General features: G+C 37.5%; 1 protein-coding gene across 1 annotated transcript in view; it reads right to left on the bottom strand.

The window, feature by feature from the left end:
* The window catches only part of MIA2 (MIA SH3 domain ER export factor 2), a 35568-nt gene extending 19633 nt beyond the window's left edge, over positions 1-15935 (bottom strand). Inside the window, 13 exon segments of the mRNA XM_050710825.1 lie at positions 1360-1464; positions 1857-1928; positions 2279-2389; positions 3148-3219; positions 3580-3668; positions 3773-3794; positions 5485-5616; positions 9065-9165; positions 9303-9542; positions 11510-12671; positions 13006-13092; positions 14386-14519; positions 15806-15935. Coding sequence (XP_050566782.1) covers positions 1360-1464; positions 1857-1928; positions 2279-2389; positions 3148-3219; positions 3580-3668; positions 3773-3794; positions 5485-5616; positions 9065-9165; positions 9303-9542; positions 11510-12671; positions 13006-13092; positions 14386-14519; positions 15806-15920 — 2442 coding nt within the window. The 5' untranslated portion in view covers positions 15921-15935.
* Between the last annotated feature and the right edge of the window lie 5719 nt (positions 15936-21654).

Here is a 21654-nt window from a genome sequence, read left to right as displayed (position 1 = left end):
CTGAGAACAGAGTTGTGCAGAATTGGAATGTTCCTCCAACAGTAAATTTTCTATTTCCAATTTTTTTTTTACCCCTTGAATCAGTGAGTTTGATATATAAGATGTTTCAATAGAAAAAGACAAAACCAAAAGTCCTGTGCCTCTAGTTCTGCAAGGTAGGTACCTTGATACAATTCAGACAACAAAAACAATCATCTCTCAGGCAGGAAAGGAAGCACATATCCATAAAAATGAAACACTCCGTGTAACATTTAATGTTCTGAGATTTGTTTTTTAATTATAGAATATTATAATTTCATTGTAAAACTAGTTATTGCACTGAATGACTACTGCATACGTTGAACATTTTAAAAATAACCAGCATTCTTTGGGATCTATTCTCAGGATCTGAGGGCTGGAATGCCTCTCCTATGAAGACAGGCTGAGAGAGTTGGGGTTGTTCAGCCTGGAGGAGAAAAGGCCAAAGGGAGACCATATAAAGGTCTTCTGGTACCTGAAGGGGACCTACAAGAAAGCTGGGGTAGGACTCTCTGTCAGGGAGCGGAGTGATGGGACAAGGGGGAATGGCTTTAAACTAAAATGGGGAAGATTTAGATTAGATATGAAGAAGAAATACTATAGAGAGTGGTGAGGCACTGGCACAGGCTGCCCAGAGCAGCTGTGGGTGCCCCATCCCTGGAGGAGCTCAAGGCCAGGCTGGATGGGGCTTTGGGCAACCTGCTCTGGTGGGAGGTGTCCCTGCCCATGGCAGGGGGTTGGAACTGGATGGGCTTTAAGGTCCCTTCCAACCCAAGCCATTCTGTGATCTAGCTACAGCATGAAGGAAAATAAACAGCTAAAATTTGGGAAGTAACAGTCCTTTCTGTATCTTCATATTACCGATCTGACTTTCCACTAATTTATTCATAGTGATACTTCAGTAAGTTTCCTACCTGCCTTTTACATACATTGCAATTTCTGCATTTTTGTTTTGTTTTCTGTATCAAATATACGCATTTGCTCTCTGCCAATGCAGAGGATCCTAGCTGCAGACTTGCTCAAATCTCTCTGCTTTCCTTCAGGTCTCAGCAAAATTCTTATCACTCCCACATTACTTACATGCTCACTTTTTCACTGATCTTTCTGGATGTTTCTTTAGAATTAGTTTTGTTTGGGTTTTAATAATATAGGACTATCTTTGACAAAGTTTTTCCAACAGAACTTAATTTTAAAGGCATATCCTCTTCCTCATTCCATTTACTAGAGCACTCAAGGAATACTAACACAGACATGGAGGATGAGCTCCTTACAAAAGTCATGTCTACACAGCGCTGGAGGAAAATATAAGATTTCTAAGGAATTTAACTAGGAAGAACCTACCTGTTTCTCACTTTCCTGGAGATGGCAGTTTTCATCTACTGCATCTTGAACAGATGTCTTGAGTCTCTCTGTATTAATCTGATACACTTTTAGGGTGGACTTGGCCTACATTGAAAGAAAGAAGTATTGTTTCAACAGTGTAAGTGAAGATACAACAAGTAGGGTCACCATGGTATTACTGTACTCATTCTTAACTTTTCTATCCTTACTACATAAACATTCTCACATTTTTCCCACAATTTCAACAGCCTTTGTTAATTGAAGTTTTGCAACACTGTATCATTGTGGATTAAAAGGGTAAAGAAAAGACAAGATACTCTTTAGCAATTAAAAGTTGCTAAATCAAATCGCACAGAAGTAAGAAACCTTAGCATGTCGCTTAGTTTACAGAACACATTAATTCTGCACCCTTAATAGACAAAATTTTGAAAATGTAACTACATGGAAAATAGAGAAATTATGAAGATTTGAAAACAAATGATAAAAATTGGACATACCTCATCAACTTGTGATTGAATAGATTTTGCTTCATTCTCTAAAGACTCCAATCTCTCCTCAATTTCAGCCACCTGAAAATTATTAGGTTTTTATATAACTTCTTCCACAGATTTGACTGAAAAAGTTCAGGCAATTACTAAAGTTACTTTAATTTTCAAACTGAGAAGGTTGCTACTGCCAAATCAGGGAAAAGAGTTCTTTTTCTGAACATTTGTCACATCGGTGTTATTTTTCCAGTATGGCACAGGGAGTTTGAGGAGACACAAACGGGGAAATACAGTTACTGTTTAAAAAAACAAAGAATAGTTTGTCTTCCCCATAGACAATACGACAATATAATAGACAGTATAATTCCAAAGGAATAATAAAAAAACATTAAGAGGAGTAAGAGCAACATAGACAGGATTATTTTTATTCTTACCAAGTTATCATTTTCTGACTGCTTAGATTTTTCTTCTTCCAGTTCTTTTTCTAGATTTGCAATTTCCTGGTTGAGTTCTGAGTTTGACTTGTTCAGTTTTTCATGCGTTTCCTAAATCAAGTTGTTTTGACAGTTAACACAAAACACTTGACATTAACTACGTGGGAAGAATATAAGTATGTTTTAAATATCATTTTAATACAAAATGACAAAGTACATTTAACAAACATCACAATATCAAGGATAAATCTCAAAGTACTCTAGACTCTTGTATGCTAACAAAGCCTGTAACAACTAGATTTATAGGGTCTGAGTTGCAGAAAAAAATAAATCTATCCATTTTTTATATAGTGGATTTGATGTTATATAGCCTATGATGTATTCGATTCACTTTTTTGGAACTCTTTTACAAATACAAGCTTGGGGGATATAAATAATGTAATTACATCTGATTTTTTTTTTTATTACTTAACACATGAAGCTATTCTCTACTTATGTGTGACTTTCACTTAAAAGCACTGGTAACTTTAAACTGTGCTCCAGTAGCTTATAAAATAAACTTGAATTGAATCACATGAGAACATGTTTAATGCAGTGCTCTCTCTGCTAGGAACACGAACAGTTTACTGTTTAAGTAATTAAATATTGTCTGAAATGTCATTTACTCTAGTATCAATCATTTTGTTTCCGTTCTGCTTGTAATTCAATTGTTACAAAAACTTTTCTTAGTTAGTCTCTTTTCTGTGTTATTTTCAGTAACATAGGATTAGCAAACCGATACTCACAAAGCAATTATGTTTTTAACGTGCATAGCATTTTCCTGAAACACTGCCTTAAATTGCTTAGATAATTTCTATTTATCTTTTTACCTCAACAAAAGCTGCATCTGCTGATTCTTTCGTAGTGTTGTCATCCTTTAGAGAAGATTCTAGATCTTCAAACTGAAAAAGAAATACTTTATGTCAGAATGTATGTTAAAAAAAAGTGCCTAAATAATAGAAATAATGATGTTCTAGTCCGAAACATAGCCATCATCTCACAAATACACCTGCCAGAAATCAGGACAACCTTAGCCTGAGTACATTATCAGAGAGGCATAAAAAAAACCTTGATCACACTGACAATGTGATGCACAATAAAATGCACTGACAGAAAAAGCATTTGAAGAATTACTTTTAAAAATTTTAAACATTTTTGAGTCACAGAATCACAGAGTCAGGCTTAAGTTTAGTAATTTAAATACAGAAATTGGCTCAGTTTATCAAGTGACACATGTGAAAGCAATTAATGGGAAATATTACCTCTTTTTTGCAAAGGCTGAGTTTTTCAAGAATTTTGCATTTTTCTTCAACTAGTTCAGCAATTTTGTTGGCAAGCTGTTTTTCCCTTCCTATAATAAATAGACAGCTAAATGTTGCAGCATTCACATAATTACAAGTAGCAAAAAAAGAAGTTTAAGAAAGTCACGCTCCAAACTATGAAAAATAAGCTTACCTACATAAAGTCGACTTCTAACCTGAAATAAAAAGAATAAATACTTGAAAACATCTGATTAATCACTCTTGCATAGTATCTGAGAACTCATTTTTTAGTCTATGGTTCTATGATCAGGTTAAACATGGAATTTTAAGGAATATAAATACAGACTCCTGTCACATAACCCACTACTGCCAACACAAAGTTTTGCCAACGCAAAGTGCCCACGTACAACTCTGTGGGAAGTGCCAAATCAGCAGCTGCAACGTGAGGTCTAGTACCCTAGAATCAAACTACAGGACAAAGCCTGTTACAAATGGCCTGGACAAGAGATGCAGAAGTTGGCTGGGCCAAAGATTTTACAACAAAAGATTCCTCTCACAGCTGGGCCTGGATCATGTCTATAACATATAAAGAGTCTCTCTGATTTTCCCTGTTTCCTTCTTATTCAAAGCCAAGGAGTCCAAGTAAGAAGGGTAGAGGAAAGACACAATTACACCTATCCTATCAACCCCAAAAAGTCAAACCCCACTGCTTTTGAATAAGCAACTATTCATTCTTCAGAAGACCACTCAAGTGTAGTTTTAAGTACAGATGATCAAAAAAGCTGTCAGTAACTTGTAATATCTTGGGCCAAGTCAGTAACTTGTAATATCTTGGAGCAACAATACTAGAGTTGCTGCATGACTCAAGTATCAGCTGAAACTCATCTTTCACAGCATCTAACGCAATGAAACATAGGTAAAAAAAATGAAAAGACAAAACAAACTGCTAAAAGATACAAGGAATAACACAAATTACAGATTTGTTAGCTTAAACAAATACGGACTCCCCCTTTCAGACAATCTGAATTGCTGCTGCAGAATAAGTGGTATCTTTCCAGATCTAAGAAGACGTTAGAAGCCTAAATAAAAATGCAATTGCTCTTATCTGAAAAACTAAAATGCTACGCAGCCTATCTTCAAACAAAAGCATCATTAAACCCAGCCCCCCCCCCCCCCCAAAAAAAAAAAAATAAATCACCCTCTGACTACTTAAGAGCATGCAAAAATTAAGAAGTTTACTAAATACTGAATTATGGACACTGAATTCATTTCTTTAGTAGGGAGAGTTTGGTAGGCAGGTGTTATTGCTCAGATCCTTACCCACTCATGACTGAAACCAACCCATACCTCAAAATATCATCTGACGTTATGTTTTAAGAGGTTTCAGTACTACATTTCTCCAACACATCAGCTTAGTGCTCACAAACAACTCACAGCAAAATCAGTTCAGTATTCCAATAAACAGAATCAAGGTCATTGGCTAAAGTGTTTTAAAATGCCTTTCTTGATGGGACTCCATCCAGATTGCTTTTGCTAAGTTACCTTGGGAAAACCTGAGGTGATCTAGCTATAGCCAGAACACTCAGATACATCATTATATACAGCAATATATACATCCATTAGATCTCCATATCCTGTGGAAATAATTTAAGGACTGACTTTTAAAGTCTGGTGTAGATAGAAAAAGGGAAGGAAAGAGGAAGTCTTACTATTGTAAGTTTTATTTCATTTCCTCTACTGACAACGGCCACTCACTACACATCCAAACACTTCCCATCTTGACAGAACAGGCTACTTCCCAAATTTTCTCCATTTTTAGAGAGAATCTAAATTCAATCACAGCAGATTTAAAATTCTGAAGTGTTAGATACCTTGAACAGTAACAATTTCAATTTGAACACTTACTGACTGATAACTTCTATACAGGAACAGGAAAACTGTAAAGGCTCCAACAATGGCAGCACAAAACACTAATTCCCAAGGAAAACCATATAGATCAGGAGCAGGTCTCATCTCCTCTGGCAGCGAAGCCACAGCCTGAAAAATAAAATCAAAAGTTTTAACTAAGGAGATTAATATAACATTTTCAACAGACATTAGAAGCAAATTAAATCAATACACAACGCAGTAAGTGCAGGCTTGTACTTCTGTTTGTTTTTTTTTTCCAAAACTCCAAGAAATTGGTTAACAGAAGCTTTTGATTTTTAATGTACACGTTTACATTTAATATACACATTTACTAAGTGAAGAAATAAATAATAGAGAAGATTAAACAAGATATGATGATGATGAAATAACGCTGGGTACTTCTCCTTCTGAGCCTGACAATTACAGTAAATTTTTCTTCAGATTGTGTTTTAGTACTCAGAGTCAATACTAGCCAGTATTTTATGATTTGCTGTTAGAAAAGTTGTTTAGTAGGAAAATCTGCTCAACCAACCTCACGCTAAAACGAACAGTCAATGAGTTAGTCAGTGTAAACACTTACATACACTCACGTTTTGTATGTAAAGGGATATCGCTGTTTTCTCAAAGCAAGCACACAACCTGCTTAACGCAGGTGCCGTTTACTACGTGCCGCGCGTGTTTAACAACGTGTTGCAGTACCACGAAGCCTCAGTCCCCATTTCTCTCACAAAACGCTCAGACCACCGGTACCTCAGGACAACCGGGGGGCGCAGGGGGTTCAGAAACCCGGGCGTGCTCTCGCCCCCTTCCTGCTCGCCACCACCTCCGCCACCCAGGACGACGCGGGCAGCGCGTCCCCAACCGCCGCCGGCCCCCGAGGCAGGCCGGGGAGACGCCGCCCGGCTCCCCGCCGCACCGGGGGCCGCCTCCCTCCGGTCCCCCCTCCGGTCCCAGGGCCCCGCCGCTCCCCAGCGCCGAGGCACCGGGCACCAGGCGGCCCGGAGGGGCTGCGGCACTCACCCTGCGCGCCCCCTCCAGGGCCGAGCGGCAGTAGCGCCGCGCCGCGTCCCGCAGTCCCAGCCACAGCCCGGCGGCCGCCACGTCCGGGGCGCCCCCGCGGCCGGCAGCCGCCATCTTGGCGCGGCGCGGGCCCACCAGCGCCTCGGCCCCCTTCCGGCTCGCCGCTTGGCAACCGGCCCCTACCACTGCCTCGGGGGACGGGGGGGGGAACACTGCTGCGGGAGGAAAGGGGAACAGGCGGGACAGCGCGGCGGGCTGTACCACTGCGGCGTGAAGGGGGGCGCTGCGGCCGGGCCGCGATGAGGGAGTTACGGGGGGAGGGGGAAACGCGGTGCCTCAGCGCCCGGCCCCGGCGCCTCGTGAGAGGCCGGCCGCTCTTGGCGAGGCTTACCTCCGCTCCTTCCATTTGCCCCGTGTAACACCAGAGCCTAACAAAAATAAAAACACCGGCGGCTGGGCCGCTTCCCTCGGCGGAGAGCTCGCCCCGGCCGCTGTCCCCGCTCCTGTGACACTGGCACCGCGGGGAGGGGCAACAGGTGGCCCGGTGACAGGTGGCGGCGCCCGCCCGCTGGGACACACGGCAAAGGGCTCCTGGCCACCTCCTTCTCCATGACTTTTTTGTTTTTAATTACATTTTATCTTATTTTTTTTACATAAACTTACGACAATTTATTTTTACATAAGCTAACTCTATTTTCACAATGCAAGGTGAATGACTTGCATGTGAAACTACCACCAAAAAAGTGACAGGTAAAAAGGTGGAAGTGACTATCCTAATCATATCAAACACCACAAAAATGAGAGTTGCCAAAGCAGCAAACTATCGATGAGCATTGAAATCCAGTCTGCTTCACTAAAAAGAAAGCAAAACCCTTCATCTTTTTTCTCCTAGGCTGTGACTTGGCCAAAATCTATTAAAGTCTGCTTTTACCTGGAAATCGGGTAAAATTACGTGTGGTTCTTAAACTTCAATCACTCAACCAAAACAGACAAAGTTAAAATCAAAGTGTCAAATTGACAAAGTTTACCATATACCACCATGTATCTGATATTACCCTTCTGTCTAGAGGGGATAGTGCAACATTGTCTACCTTCTCTCACATTCCTTTGGCAACACTGTTTTTTTTTTTTGTGCAATTAATATCTGGTAAAGTCCCCTTTACTTTGTCCCTAGTGCTAAACTTAATCCCACTTCATTAATTAATTTGCTTTTGTTTCCCCCCCAAGCCCACCCTCTCCAGTTTCACTTCAAATCATCTCCTCACCTGGAAGGCCTTAACTTGCATTCATGACTTTTCACTCCATTAGCAGACTACAGAGCAGACCTGCACATATTTCCCAACTATTCCTTCCCAGGCATTATTTCCCATATAAGTTCTCTCCATGAGGTTTCCAATGAATTCCTTTCCCTATATTTGCCTGGTATCAATCCTTTGGCTCCACCATCCTCAAGCATCTCCCTTCGCCTAAATCATGAATGCCTTCACCTAAAATGAATGCCTTCAAAACTCTCCCCTCCTCTTCCAAAGCTGACTCTTCCAGAAGCTTACCCCTTTCACCCCAGGCCCCTCCAGTCTTGTTTCCCATGCTTCACTTTTATCCCGTCTCTAATTCCTATCTCCTGGAGAAGTCCTCTTTCTTCCACCTCTTACCCACACTATATGCTCCTCAGATGAACACAGAAGAATGCTTTTCCCTGCCCCCCCCCCCCCCCCACTTTTTCTTCCTTCTTAGCAGAAATGTAGAAATTAGGGCTGGGTTGGAGAGGCAAACCTGCCTTAGCTGAAAGTGGCAGAAAAGAGGCTAATTTCCAGGTGGAGAAGCAGCTGAGGCTACTCTGGAAGGAGCTTTCTGCTCACCTAGCAGAGGACATGGGCAGGTCACAGTGGAGAGAGGCTAGACTAAAACTTCCTCCTTCCAGTTGTACCTTAGCGAATTAATAGGTTAATTTGGTTAACCTAATTGTGGAGGGTGTATTTAGACAATCTAAGGACTTTCATCTAAAATAAAAAAATCTTATCCTTATAATTGAAATTTTACATTTTGATATTTAAGACATCCTCACAGCAATCATAATCCCATTTTATATTTTAAATATTTCCTTAGAGAAATATTTTAATGCGGTCATGACTGATGTGAATCTTTGGAAATCAAAACTTTGAAATTATATTTTTAAAAGCGATAGAAGTATTCTGTTTATTTTAGTTATCCCAACCAAGCTTTCTAAGTCCATGCAAATCAGTCCTGCCATGAGAACTAAAATGAAACTCATGGTTCCCTAAAGTAAAAAAAAAAAAAAGGCAAAAAAAGCTGAGCTCATCAGATTCTGAATTGCAAACAGAAGCAGATGAACAGCAGCTACCTTGACATTTTCTTTTTTCCAGCTGTCTCTTATTTAGTATCAGATATTCCTAGAAGCAAGGGGACTGCAAAGGTTTTATTAAAAATAATTTTTCTTTCCTTCTCTCCTCTGTCAAAACTGCACTGCAGAACATGGCTAACAACTGGCTTAATTTTGCACCAATTTCAAAAATATTATCACATAAAGAACTCTTACCTTTTTGATAATACTTGTCATTGCTGAAAATACAGACATTGTCAACTCCTTAATGTCAAGAGCATCCAAGCACAGAAGAATCTGATATATCCAGCCTCCTTCTGGTTTGTTTATAAGGAAAACAAACAAACAAAAAAGATTTTATGTTACAGTGGTCAGCATAATACAATTCCAACTAATGTTTTTTTTTTGAGATTTCAAAATTGTTTTCCTTCAAATTAGGATTTTTTTCACATACCATTACTTGGGATGTAGCTCTGAACTTGGAAAACGGCATCTGAGAAAGGCTTTTCACCATCAAGTGGAAAATCAGCTACTGAGCTAGGTATTTTTTCTTCAGAATTTACCGAAGGAATTACTATTCTATTTGAATGTTGATCACTGTTGCATTCACTGTCAACAGCTCCGTTCATTTCATATTTCTCCTTTGGCATTTCTTCTAGAAGTTTTCGTTTACTGCCTATTCCTGCAAATAATTCTGAAAGGACATAATGTTTATTTTCAGAGGATTCAACTACCCATTCACAGCTTTTTTCCCCTCAAGACATTAACCTCCACTGAGATTTTGATCTTATATCTTTTTAATGTTTTCCTCAACTTAAAACCAAACATCAGAGTGCTCTATTAGATTAAAAATGTGCTGCAGATTTATAATTTAAGCAGTGCTAGTTCAAATCATTGTCTCAGAGTGGAGTTTGGAGGATAGAGTTTTAAGCAAAACTGGTATTGCAGTGCCGTAAATAAATATTAAGGAAATAATATGCTCATTTTTGATTTTTTTTCCTTCTAAAAAGCAGCCTGGCTTTCTAGCTTGAGGGGTTTTAGAAGACTAGCTATAATGATATTTTTTCTTTTAAAACTGTCTTCTATTTTATGGGCTTCTGGGGTAAAAGCTTTTCTGTTACTTTCCAGAGCTCAGGTTCATTTTCTGTGTTTTTGTATCTTGCACTGTCATACAGGCTTCAGTTGATGGGCACAGATGATCCTAAATCTGATGATACAGAACAATCTTCTTTTACTATATCATGTGATTTTTCTATTTCTTTCTGAGATCTGGATTAAGACTGTCCTCCAATCCATTCTCTGATACCATTCATGTTGGGAACATGAATCTTCAAGTGCTACTTCTGCATCGCTTCTGTGATGATGTTGCATGCTCATAGGGATTTGTTCAGTTTATAGCTTCCCTACTGAAAAGCTATCAGCAAGAACACAAATGCTGTCTTATTTTTTACTGATCTGGTGGAGTGTTTTTTTGTTTTGTTTTTTAAAATGTTCTGTTTGTTCATTTGCACTGTCAGCTGAAGTGAAAGATTATTCTCTTTGGAGGTACCTGCATTACTCTTATCTATCTGATTCAATATGTTTAATCTCATTTGATGTGCCTTCGGTTTCTTTACCTATAGTATTTTATCACAGCTTCAACTGAGGCCTTTTTCATCATGGAAATTTGGTTCTTCAGTTCTCAGCAAGAGATTTTACCTTCCTTTCTCAAACTCCATATTTCTTCCAAGTGGCCACTTTCTTCTGAGGTTTTGGTACCTGTCAAATGGAAGTCACTAGTCTTGAGTTAATTCTTGGGACTCGGATTTCTGATCCTGTTCATCAGTAAAAATACACTACCTGAAATCTTTGATGTTGTTTCCATAAAAAATACTAGTTCGTTTTTATTATCTGGTTTATGAATTTTCTCTTTTATATCACCACCCATTCTGAATTGGCTTTTTGAGGTTCAGTTTTGTTCTGTATCACAGCATTCGACCACTCTGCCTTTCTCAGGTGTATCCAGAGTAAGACTTGTGTCACATTAAGAAGGGATCTACTTGATGCATGGATTGTCCCCATAACTAATTAATTTTCTGAATTTACAGATTCTTGTATACAAGTGTTGAAGTTATTTTGCTCTTTTTGCACTTTTTCAACTGTTTACACTTTTGTTTTTTTCCCTGCATTTAAGTTCCAATTTCCTGACTGATGTTTCCTCACTCACACGTACTGTCTTTTTCTTCAATTGGCTCCTTTTGAGATCAGGTGATATTCACTAGAAGAAAAATCTCGTGTCTGTGAAACCACTGAATTTTCAAAATTAAATTTTGAAGGTAAATGTAGAGTATCTTTGGAGACAGGGTCTTATATTGGCATTTTCCTGACTTTCACCCCTTTAGCACTGGAACAACTAAGCACATCCTCCTGCAAACACTGCACTTTCTCTCCTTTGGCTATTGAACTCTGAAACTTTATTACATCTGCAAAATGACTAAAAGAGAAGAAATGTCTCTATTCATCAGATGACAGACTTTTCTTCTGTATTTTTTGTCTAAGGGATCACAATTCTGAGATGGACTGAGAAGAAATACGATCTGATGCAGTTGATTCATGTCCCCGTTGATTATCATATACGTCTATTTTATAATTAATAAAGCAATTACAGATTTTCATACCAACCTGAATGGCCATAGTTGCTTTCTGACTCTTGATTTCTCATTTTAGCTTCAGTGTTTTTCAGCAGTTGGCTTTCTGATACCAATTCTTGTTCTGAACGGTAAGGTTCAACTGGCTCTTCTTTGTTGCCAATTAGTATATCAAAATATGATCCAGTGCTACTTGAGGTGCTTTTGGTGTCACTAAGAGTATGCACACTTGCTGGTATCTCCCCAGCATTTGGCATGTTACTGTTTGAATCTATTATTTCTTTTGCATAAATCTCATCTTCATCTGTCACTGCTTTAACTGTCTCCTTTGATTCTTTGTCCATGTGTGATACTTTCTGGTTTAAAGTCTGCATTTCTTCATTCTTACTTGCTTTATTTTCTGTTTCTCTGCTTTGCTGATCTTCCGTAGCAATTGTATCTTTCTCAGCATGCCCAAAATTTAGAACATTACTTAAACCCAAATTGAACCAATTTGATTGGGATTTCTGGCTTTCAATATTTTGTTCTTCTATCAATAACTCTGTGACTGCTGTTTCATGTTCATTATCGGAGTGTCCATCCACACCAGGAACATCATGGACCTCTGGATCATTTTTTTCTGATACAGGACCAACATCCACTTTCTCTTTACCAAAATACAGAAAGTCTGTCAGTCCACCCTGAAACCAACCAGATGCTGTAGGCTCTTGTTCCTCCTTATCATTTGGCTCCTCTAACTCATTTTCAGCAGTTATTTTTCTGCCTCGGTAACTATTTTCTTCTAAAGATTCAGTAATTGCTTTTAAGGTCTCTTCATCATTTTTATTTCCTGTGGTGAACCATCCTGCAATATCGGAAACGATCCAACTAGACTGAGCTGGAATGGGTTTTAATGGGAGACTGTCTTGAATTTCTGGCTGCTCAGCGTCTTCGTTTCTATTCTCATTTTCAGTAACCAACTTTTTGCTTGCAGACTCCTCCTGACTTTGAGATTCCTTGGAATCATTTCCAAAAACTGATTCAACTCCTTCTTCGTTTTCATTGGAGTCTCTTATATGACTTAAGAGTTCATTTTCTTGCAGCTTTGATTCTGCATCAGATGCTGAATATTCACTTTCTTTGTTGGGGTCAAGTAATGCACTGTCTTCATTTTCAAAAACATATTCATCTCCATCAAGGCAAACGAAATCAGTTTCCTAAAAGAACAATATTAACTTTTAAAATGCTCTAATGTATAATTTTCTACAGTGTTGTGTAGCACAGTAAAGTATCTTTATTCTCTTCCTCTGTGTGTATGTATAGTCTTACACAAAGTACTGTAATTAATTATATTATTCCTAATGCTTCTATAACATTTATTTGATAAAACGTTATCTTAGAGGACAATGAACACACAAATGGTGCAATAAGAGAGGAACCATGTTTTGAATTACCTGAAATAAAATATATATTGAAACTTGAACTTCTAACTGGGTATTAGATTTTCAATACCTGTGAACTATATTGGATAATCTTGTGATTTTGATTTACCTTGGTGAGCACTTCGACTTCTTCTACAATTAAAACTTCCTCAACCTTCACAGCATCTTTTGGGAAATATCCAAAATCTTTTCCTTTCTGTAAGAAATATAAAAAGAGTGAGAGCATTTAAACTGTAGTGGTAAGTATATTAGGTGCTTGCGTATATGCTAAAAAAGTACGAACAAACAGTAAGTTTATAGGACTGCCCCCCATCCCCTTCATTTTGTTTGGTCAAAAAATGATTTATTTTTCCTTCACTAAAGCGTTCCATTTGCTACTTCAGAAAGAAGAATATTATTCCAACTATTATTTTCTGTAGTCTTAACAGTCCTTAACTGAGCACAGTATTATGTACACAGATGGTCTCAGCTAGCTCCTAATAGAATCAGATGCAAAGTTTCCACCTACTCAAGTTAGAGAACAATTACACCTTAATAACTAATGACCCATAAAAAGTTACAAGGAAAGTAGGATGTGAAATCCAGGTACGAGGCCAGGTGCTGTTGAAGAGAAAATGGCAACAAAGACAACAACACTGCAGAACATAAATAGATGATAATGCCCAAAAGAATAATGCAAACACAAGTAAGAGTCAGTCCGACGAAAAAAACAACCACTAGCTTTACAACAAAGCATTGCATGTAGCCTTTAATGAAGGAATACATCTTGGACAGCAAGAAGGAATGAAGTACCTGCAAAGATACTCTAAGATGCAGAAAGAACATATGAATGTCACTGGTAAATAATAAATGTCACATATCATTTGGGAAAAACAAACAAAAACAAAACAGAAATCACCACCATAACCAATATTTTCTGGTTTTGAAGCATTTACATGGTTTTATTAGCAGTTGGATTTGGATCAGTGCATCCATTGCTTTTTAGCTATACCGTAACTTTAACTACAGCATAACTTCGTAGCTGTTCTAACTACATTGTCAATTGTTCCAAACCATTAAATGCGTGCGATAACTTCTCTGGGAACTTTTCTTGAGTACTGAACTGTGAAGTCATGTCCCAGTTCTGAATTGCTGATTAAGCAACTGTAAAATCTCCTTACCTGCAGACCTGTAGGTAGGTACCTGGCTCACTAGACCTGAAGGTTTTTAGGGGAACAAGATGTAATCATTCCAGCCAAATGATTAGATGAAGGAGTCAAAAAACTTGGATTCTGATCTTGACTTTGTTTCTCCATGAGTAATCTATGGCCAGATTTGATTTTCCCTTTTATAGAAAGATATCAACAATGACCCATCTCCCAAACACGATGTTGATCCACAACTGGTTAACATTAAGAAAGAGATGGAAGATCCCTAGAAGCAAGCAGACTGCTATTACAACGCTATCTAAATTATTTATGCAGAAAGTCTATCAGATTCAAATACTTACACTTCCTGTCCACAAATTTTCATTTTTCCTGGAAAGTTTGGAGTATACAATTATCTCCTCCCCTGTTTTGAAGTTAAGATACCGGCAATCAGGTCCTGAGTAATCTGTAGTGGCTTGAACTCTGCTCATTGCCGCTGGAATATGCGGGAAGACAGAAACAAGTAAGTATTATAGCCACTTTGTCTGAAGTCAAATATGTTATTGAAGAAGTCTGTTATGTAGATACACATTAAAATGTTTGTAAGTACATCAACAAAATAAAAGCTCTGGTCCTATATAGGCATTGTTTTTCAGTACTTGTTCATCCAAGCTATCAAGGTTGAAATTTGTGTGGAAAATTATTAAGTTCAACTATTAAACACAGATCTAAGCGGCTAAAAAATATTTCCCAAGCATATTTGTAATTTTATATTTCAGAAATTGCAAGTTAAATCTAGCTGTAATTGCAGGGATTTTGAATATATATTATAAAGAAAATAGTTAAGCTCTAGTAACAAACCAAAACACATTGTCAAAAACAAAATTTACAATTCAATTTGAATGACTTTGCTTTCTAGTTGTTTCCACCTCTATCTCCTATCATAAAAATCATGGTTTATCTACCATAAAAACCTCCACTGATGTGCTCTAGTCAGTTTGGTGCCCATTCCACGTGCTGCCCTAAGACAGACATCCCTGAGCATCCAGAACCTGGTGAAATCAGAATGGCTCCACAGGAAATAAATCCATGAGCAGAGGAAATCTAAGCATTCTGTGTGGAAATGCCTTTATTTATTGCTGCCCACCGGTGTCTCAGGGGCTGGTCTGACAACTTCCTGCAGAGCTATTTAATCCCCAGGAACTCCATAACTAGTTACTGCTCTTACTTCATGTTAAAGAAGAAAAAAGATACATTAACAGTGTCTTTAGAGAAGGATTACAAAAAAAAAAAAAAAACAGAACAACAACAACACAGCTTGCTTAGAACAGAAAAAATACAGTTTTGGAGCATAGGCTATGAACATACTGTAAACAAAAAATATGTTCTATATTAGTATATAGCCTACCATATATATATATACATACATATATATTTAATTACCCTTGTACCTGAAAGGAATGAGTTAAAAATACTTTAAAGTTGCTTTATGCTGAATATTTGAGGAAACCTGAGAAAAACTAGCTATTAAAGAGTATTTTATTTTAACTGAACTTCAATCTTTATATACTTGCACAACACGATCCCTTAAGTAGATTTTTCAGGAATATCTTTTTTGTCGTTTGAAAAATTTAAGCCTTTTTTTCATAAACTTAGTATATTGACAACAAATGTTTTCTGTGGCTACTCAGTTTCATTCAGTGCTTTGTTCCTAATCTCAACGTTATGGTCTGTAATAACTACATGTATATAAACTCCTTTAGAAAAAAGATTTTTACTTACTCTCACATTCCCGATCACCACACTTCTTCCATTCTGAAAGTACCTTTGTACTCTGCAGACTTGTTATAAATGAAATTACTAGCAGCAAAATTCTCTGATCCAATATTCTTGACATTTTTGAGTAAATCTAGAATGCACTGAAACTGTGAAAACTTAATTCATTTGCAGAGTACAAGTATATTCTACATTACTTTACTTAGCCTAACAAAAAAAAAAATCACAAATGAAGTTATAATCCCATTTCCCTTCTCTCATCTGCCAAAGCAAAAGTACACTATGCTAACTCTGCTAATAATCTGCCAAGTCAGTTGTCCTGATTATACACATATGTTTAATAATTAACTTGGTTCTGATAGCTAGACTGATGTTTTGAATACAAACAAACTAGTTCTAGCCACATAAAAATTTAGCCTCTATCAGAGAGGATTTTTGCTATCAAGTCTATGGAAGACTGTTCAGGGAAATTCAATATCAGTTCTAATTTTTTTCTGGATTATGGGATTTTTAACATCTGATTTTAAGTTGAACTACCATTTTTATACATCATTTCCACATCACGTATCACAGAGCAATGCATCAGATCTAAGCAGATATGTCCTGCTTTATAAGAAATACCTACTGTTTCCTAGCAACCTACTACCCAACGGAGTTATAAATAATTTTCTCAAATACAGGCTATGCTTTAAAGTGGTAGTTGTGCAGGAAGTTGTACACAGCTTATATAGATATGAAGTTACACTATAAATGCAATCCTACGGAGTGATTTGCTTTACAAGTAAGTTTTGCTTCAAATGCTTCACAGCATTGCCCCGAACGTCCTTGGTCGACTATGCACGATACATCTTAGGGCCTTCATCTTTCATTTCCAGCTCTCCTACATAGGGTAGCCTCTACCCTCTCCCTTCCTGATAGCATCCCAAGAAACCGTATTCCCTCCCAAGCTGATAATATTTGCAGTTATACGCTTCCTAGCAATCCTGCCCCTCCTTCAGTCCTGCACGTGACTCACACAGACTTTGCTTTGCTTTTTCTTTCCGTGAACCTAAGCTGTATCTTACTTGCAGCATAGTTCCCCCTCTCTCCTGCTCCACAACCCAAACCTGCCAGACACGGATGCTCACTGATCTATGAGCCAGCAAACAAATCGCCTACAGGAGGCCGGGAGAGAGGGCACAAAGTGCACTGCAGCCAGAGACGCTTTGACCAGCAATGTCCTGTAAACAAAGAAATCACGGTGGATGACGTCCTCCAGCTGCAATCTAACACTTTGCCCCCTTCCTTTGCCACATGCCCTGATAGCCAGACAGGCCTCTCCTATGAACCAACACACCAGCCGCCCCTGCTGTTAGGTAATCCATCAGAGAACTGTTGCACGCACCCACCAGGGCAAACACATGATAGATCTGTACCCCAGCACTCTCCCCACAATAGTTTTGATGCAGCCCCATTCCCAGTTGTTTCTCTCCTCCACTCCTCTTCTGCTGCTTAGAGTGCCAGTGACTGAGGATCTTTCCTGGGGTCCTCCAGGTTTATCTGTCGTAGGTGAAGGGGAGAGAAATAGAAAGATAGAATGCCAAGCAGCTGAAACATCTCCTCACCAAGTTTCTTTGAATTTGTGAAAAGATGGGCAAGTTTTTGGTTCCCAAACCTGTACAGATTAGGACAGACTAGTGAGAAGGAATATATAAAAAATTATACTGGGGAGTGGGAAGAACTACAGAAGAATTTTATATTAGAATTTTATATTTTATACTAGATTGTCTATTACCAAGTGTCATACAAAAATCAATAAAAAAAGGACAGAATTTTTATCCTGACAAGGTTATAAGCTGGTCAGAAGAGTCTTTCATAATGCTGCATAATGACCATGGAATGTAAGGCAAAAAAAAATCATGGTCTTAGAAAGCTCAATAGTCCCTTTTTGGCCTTGGTAACCAAGAGGTGATTCACATAAAAATGGTAAAGCCAGACATTCTAACACCTAAAATTACATAGTTCAGCAAGTTTGTGTTGGAGGGCAAACTGAAGGACCCACACCTTGAGATCTACACATTACATTTGTCAAAATAGCTCTCACAATGGCTCTGACTTTTCATATGGACACCCAAACTAAGTCTCAAGTCTTTGTATGGAGATGCTATAAATGGAGTAGCTAGGATGAATTGCAATGTTTCATCTACATCTGCAGTTTTCAAATTATTCTGGGCACTGCTTATTGTGTAGCTTAGTCTCAACAATCATTCTTCTAGGTTTGAAGCTGCTGAAAGGTTGATCAGCAGTGCTCTGATCTCTGTAATTGTTATTGAAGTTGTATTAGAAGAACAAAAGTACATTTCTATCAAATGTTCTTTTCTTCAGGGTGTAAATCTCACACTTGCAGATGTTATACAAATGTAAGCTCTAACCACCTTTGAACTAAAGTCAAAGCTAAAGACACAGGGAGTTTATCATAGCTGGTTTCCAGAGGACAAAGTTGAAAACTTTACAGCAGGTAGAGTGAGATTTCACTTTATTTATTTAGTGAGTAGAAGTTGGACACTCCTGCAGAACTGAAGCAACAGAAGTGAATACTATTATATATGCAAAAACTAACAATGCTAATGAAAAAACTAATTTGAACAGCTTTCCTTAGAATAAAACTATTTCATTTTTTGGAAATCATATCTTAGTAACTATAAGCATTAAGCTTCTAATTTTAGTCATAAGTAGTATAGTAACTAATAACTTTAAGCATTAAGCTAGAAATACATAACATCCTGTGTCTTAACATGTCGTAAGAAATTCCTTCTGACATACTAAAATACATAGAAGAATCAAGTCAGAATTAATGGTTTGATTTAAATAAACTGATCAGTATGGCTCACTGAACGACTCAAGATGTGATCCTGTATAAATATGGAGATGTTTGCTAGACCATTCAGTATCTGCATGAGCCATAGAGATAACAAAGGAGATCATAAGCTGATTTAAAAACTCTCTTAAGTACATAAAAATCAACACCTATTTTATAACAACAGTATATACAGTTTTGATTATATTTTTATGATAGCACCAAAAGGTTTCATACAGAATGTAAGGTTTCACTGTGTATAATATTGCACAAATACATGGAAGGATACAGTTCATAACAAAAACACTTAAAACACAGTTCTCTTGACTTGAGATGTTTGCATGAAAATGCAGATCAACCTGTATATTGAATCACATGTCATGCCAAAAAGTGTTTTTTTTTAAACAACTATCTTTTAAAATCTAGTAAATCGAAGGAAGAGAAGAAACAGTAGTTCACTCACTCTTCTTCCAGTTAGATCTGAACATGTAACAGACATTCTTTATTCAGATTTAAACCAAATTTTTAGCCAGGATAACAAATTGTAAGAAAAAAGCCATTATTGCTTCCCTATTACAAAAAGGGTTGCAAACATGACAACTCATTGTATTACTAGAAAATCACAGAACTTGTGACATACTATTTTGAATCTTGATAGTATTTTCCTAAGCTTTGAATGCCTCACATTTTGCTATACATTAGAATGCTTCGCATAATAAAAACTGCCTGAATGAGGTTTGTGTAAAACAGATTTTCTATACAACTGAGATGAAGGGGAGAAAAAAAGGCAAAGTTGTATCCTCCAAAACACAGATCTCTGTATATTATGGATATACACCACTGCTGCAGCATTTGATCAGATCATAAATATAGTCTTGGAAATGCTTCTTTGAACAGGGAAGCTCATTTTAAAGATCTGGGACACACAAAATGAAGATGTTTGTCCTGTTGTGCGACAGTAATTGTTACAAAATCAGCAGCTAAATCTGGATCCCAGAATTATAACTGGGGCCTAACCACAAGACCTCTATTTCCTTAGGAAGAAACAATGCTGGAATAATCTATTTGCAAATTTACTGGTCTTGGAAATTATTAAATTTTACCAATACCTTCTTTCCTCAGAAAAATTACTTTCAAATTTCCTTACTTACAATGAAGCTGTTCTAAGCACAAAGACATCAGTTCAAGTAAAGAAGCACAAAATTGAAGTGTACCTTTTATGCAAAGTCATGCTTCAGCTTACAGTTCATGAACAATCTGCATAAAATCTACTCTGACAAGGACTCCAAGTGGAACATCGTGGAAAAACACATTCTTGGAGACTTCCAGCTTATTGCTGCCAGGAGCGAAGAAAATTGAGACAGGTAAATGGTATAAAGTCAGTGCACATAGTGTAACAGCACCGTAACAAAATAAAAAAATCCAACTCTGAGTTCTTATTTACTTCTAAATTCTCATTTAAAGCTAGAGTGGACAATTTGATGCAAGCACTCCACAAGACATGCATAGATCTTACATGATATGTTCGTTGTCCACTTGTGTAAAGCACCTCAGCTTCATTATTAGTTTTTTGCCTCTTTGATTGTTCATGTTTTCTATATTACTTGACTGAAAAGAGACCAAGGTATTTTTCCTTTGATCTCTATTCACCACTATGGGGGAGTGAAATAAAATATTTTAGTAATTTCCTACTTGTATGGTATCTACACTTAATTCTCAGAGACCCAAAACTGTTATATTCAATTTCAAGACCAAATTTGATACATTTCTATAAATACTTCTACCATTTGAAATAGGCTGGGAACAGAAATTGTACTTAGGGTCTCAGCATTATCCACAACTCAAATTGTTTCAGGGTAAGAGGAAACACAGCTCTATCCACAACTTTAAAATTGTTTCTGGCTCAGATGAAATAACATTGAAGGTGAGTGTAACTAAATTACTAAAAATACAACTGTTTTTAAAAAAGACAAGGGTCTTTATGTGGTATTGTGCTAATAGTATAGCACTATCTTATACTACTACTGTAGCAGAATATTGGTTGGAATATACGTAGCTTTTAGAAAACTTGGTTCTTATAAATTTATCACACACTGACATTTATATGTTGTACTGTGCTGCTTGGATTTGGCAAAACTATTTACAGCACAGTGTAACCATGGCAGTTAAATTTCTTCAAACGAGCATTAAACTATCAAATACATCACCTGCTTTGTAACTTGGCAACAAAATTCCTGTATTTTCACCTTGTCAAATATATATTCCTGCCTGTAACACAACCTGAAACAAGAAACTTGAATGTAATCAATCCATTCCCTAGTTTAATTACCAGCACCCACCACACTTACTATAAACCTATAAATATATAAATTACAAATTATAAGCTCCTCTGAAACAGTAATGCAGCTTCTGACCAGCATCCTACTCCAGCTTAGTATAATTACATATATAAATACAGCTATATTCCAGCTTCGTATAATTACAGTATTAGCTATTAGAACCTGTACAGTAGAACTACAAAAGGTATACGTTTAACACTGGATCGCTCAAGCTCAGAGTAATGAACCTTAAAAAATACTGTGTTGGAGATAGCAACAACCAAGCAAATTAAAATGACTTCCAAATGCAATTTGAAATGTGAAGTTAGTTGAAACATACAAACCAGTGACATTTACTCAACTACTCAGTGTAAGAATTTTTCCTCATGGTAAACCACCGTGTTTAACATCTTAATAAAAAAACTTGAACATTTTGCTTTCAAAAAAACAAAAATACATTAATCTACCACGTTCCCCTGAAGGGAAGCATGGTTGAAGACTACTGACAGGAAGCGAAAAGCAATCTCACTTGTAGAGCTGCAGAGGCAGATAAGATATTGAAGCAGCAAATGGACTGAAGAATCTGAGTAACATACTCAACAGGTTGAGAGAAGGAAAACCCGAAGCGCTTTCCCACTGTTTAAATCCATCCTGAGAGAACATTTCACTTCATCCCTTGCTAGGCACGTTTCTGTAAGCCA

This window comes from Cygnus atratus, chromosome 5, assembly GCF_013377495.2.
Source record: "Cygnus atratus isolate AKBS03 ecotype Queensland, Australia chromosome 5, CAtr_DNAZoo_HiC_assembly, whole genome shotgun sequence".
Classification (NCBI taxonomy): domain Eukaryota; kingdom Metazoa; phylum Chordata; class Aves; order Anseriformes; family Anatidae; genus Cygnus; species Cygnus atratus.
The sequence above is the reverse complement of the archived record's forward strand: the minus strand, read 5'-3'. Positions and strand labels throughout refer to the sequence as shown.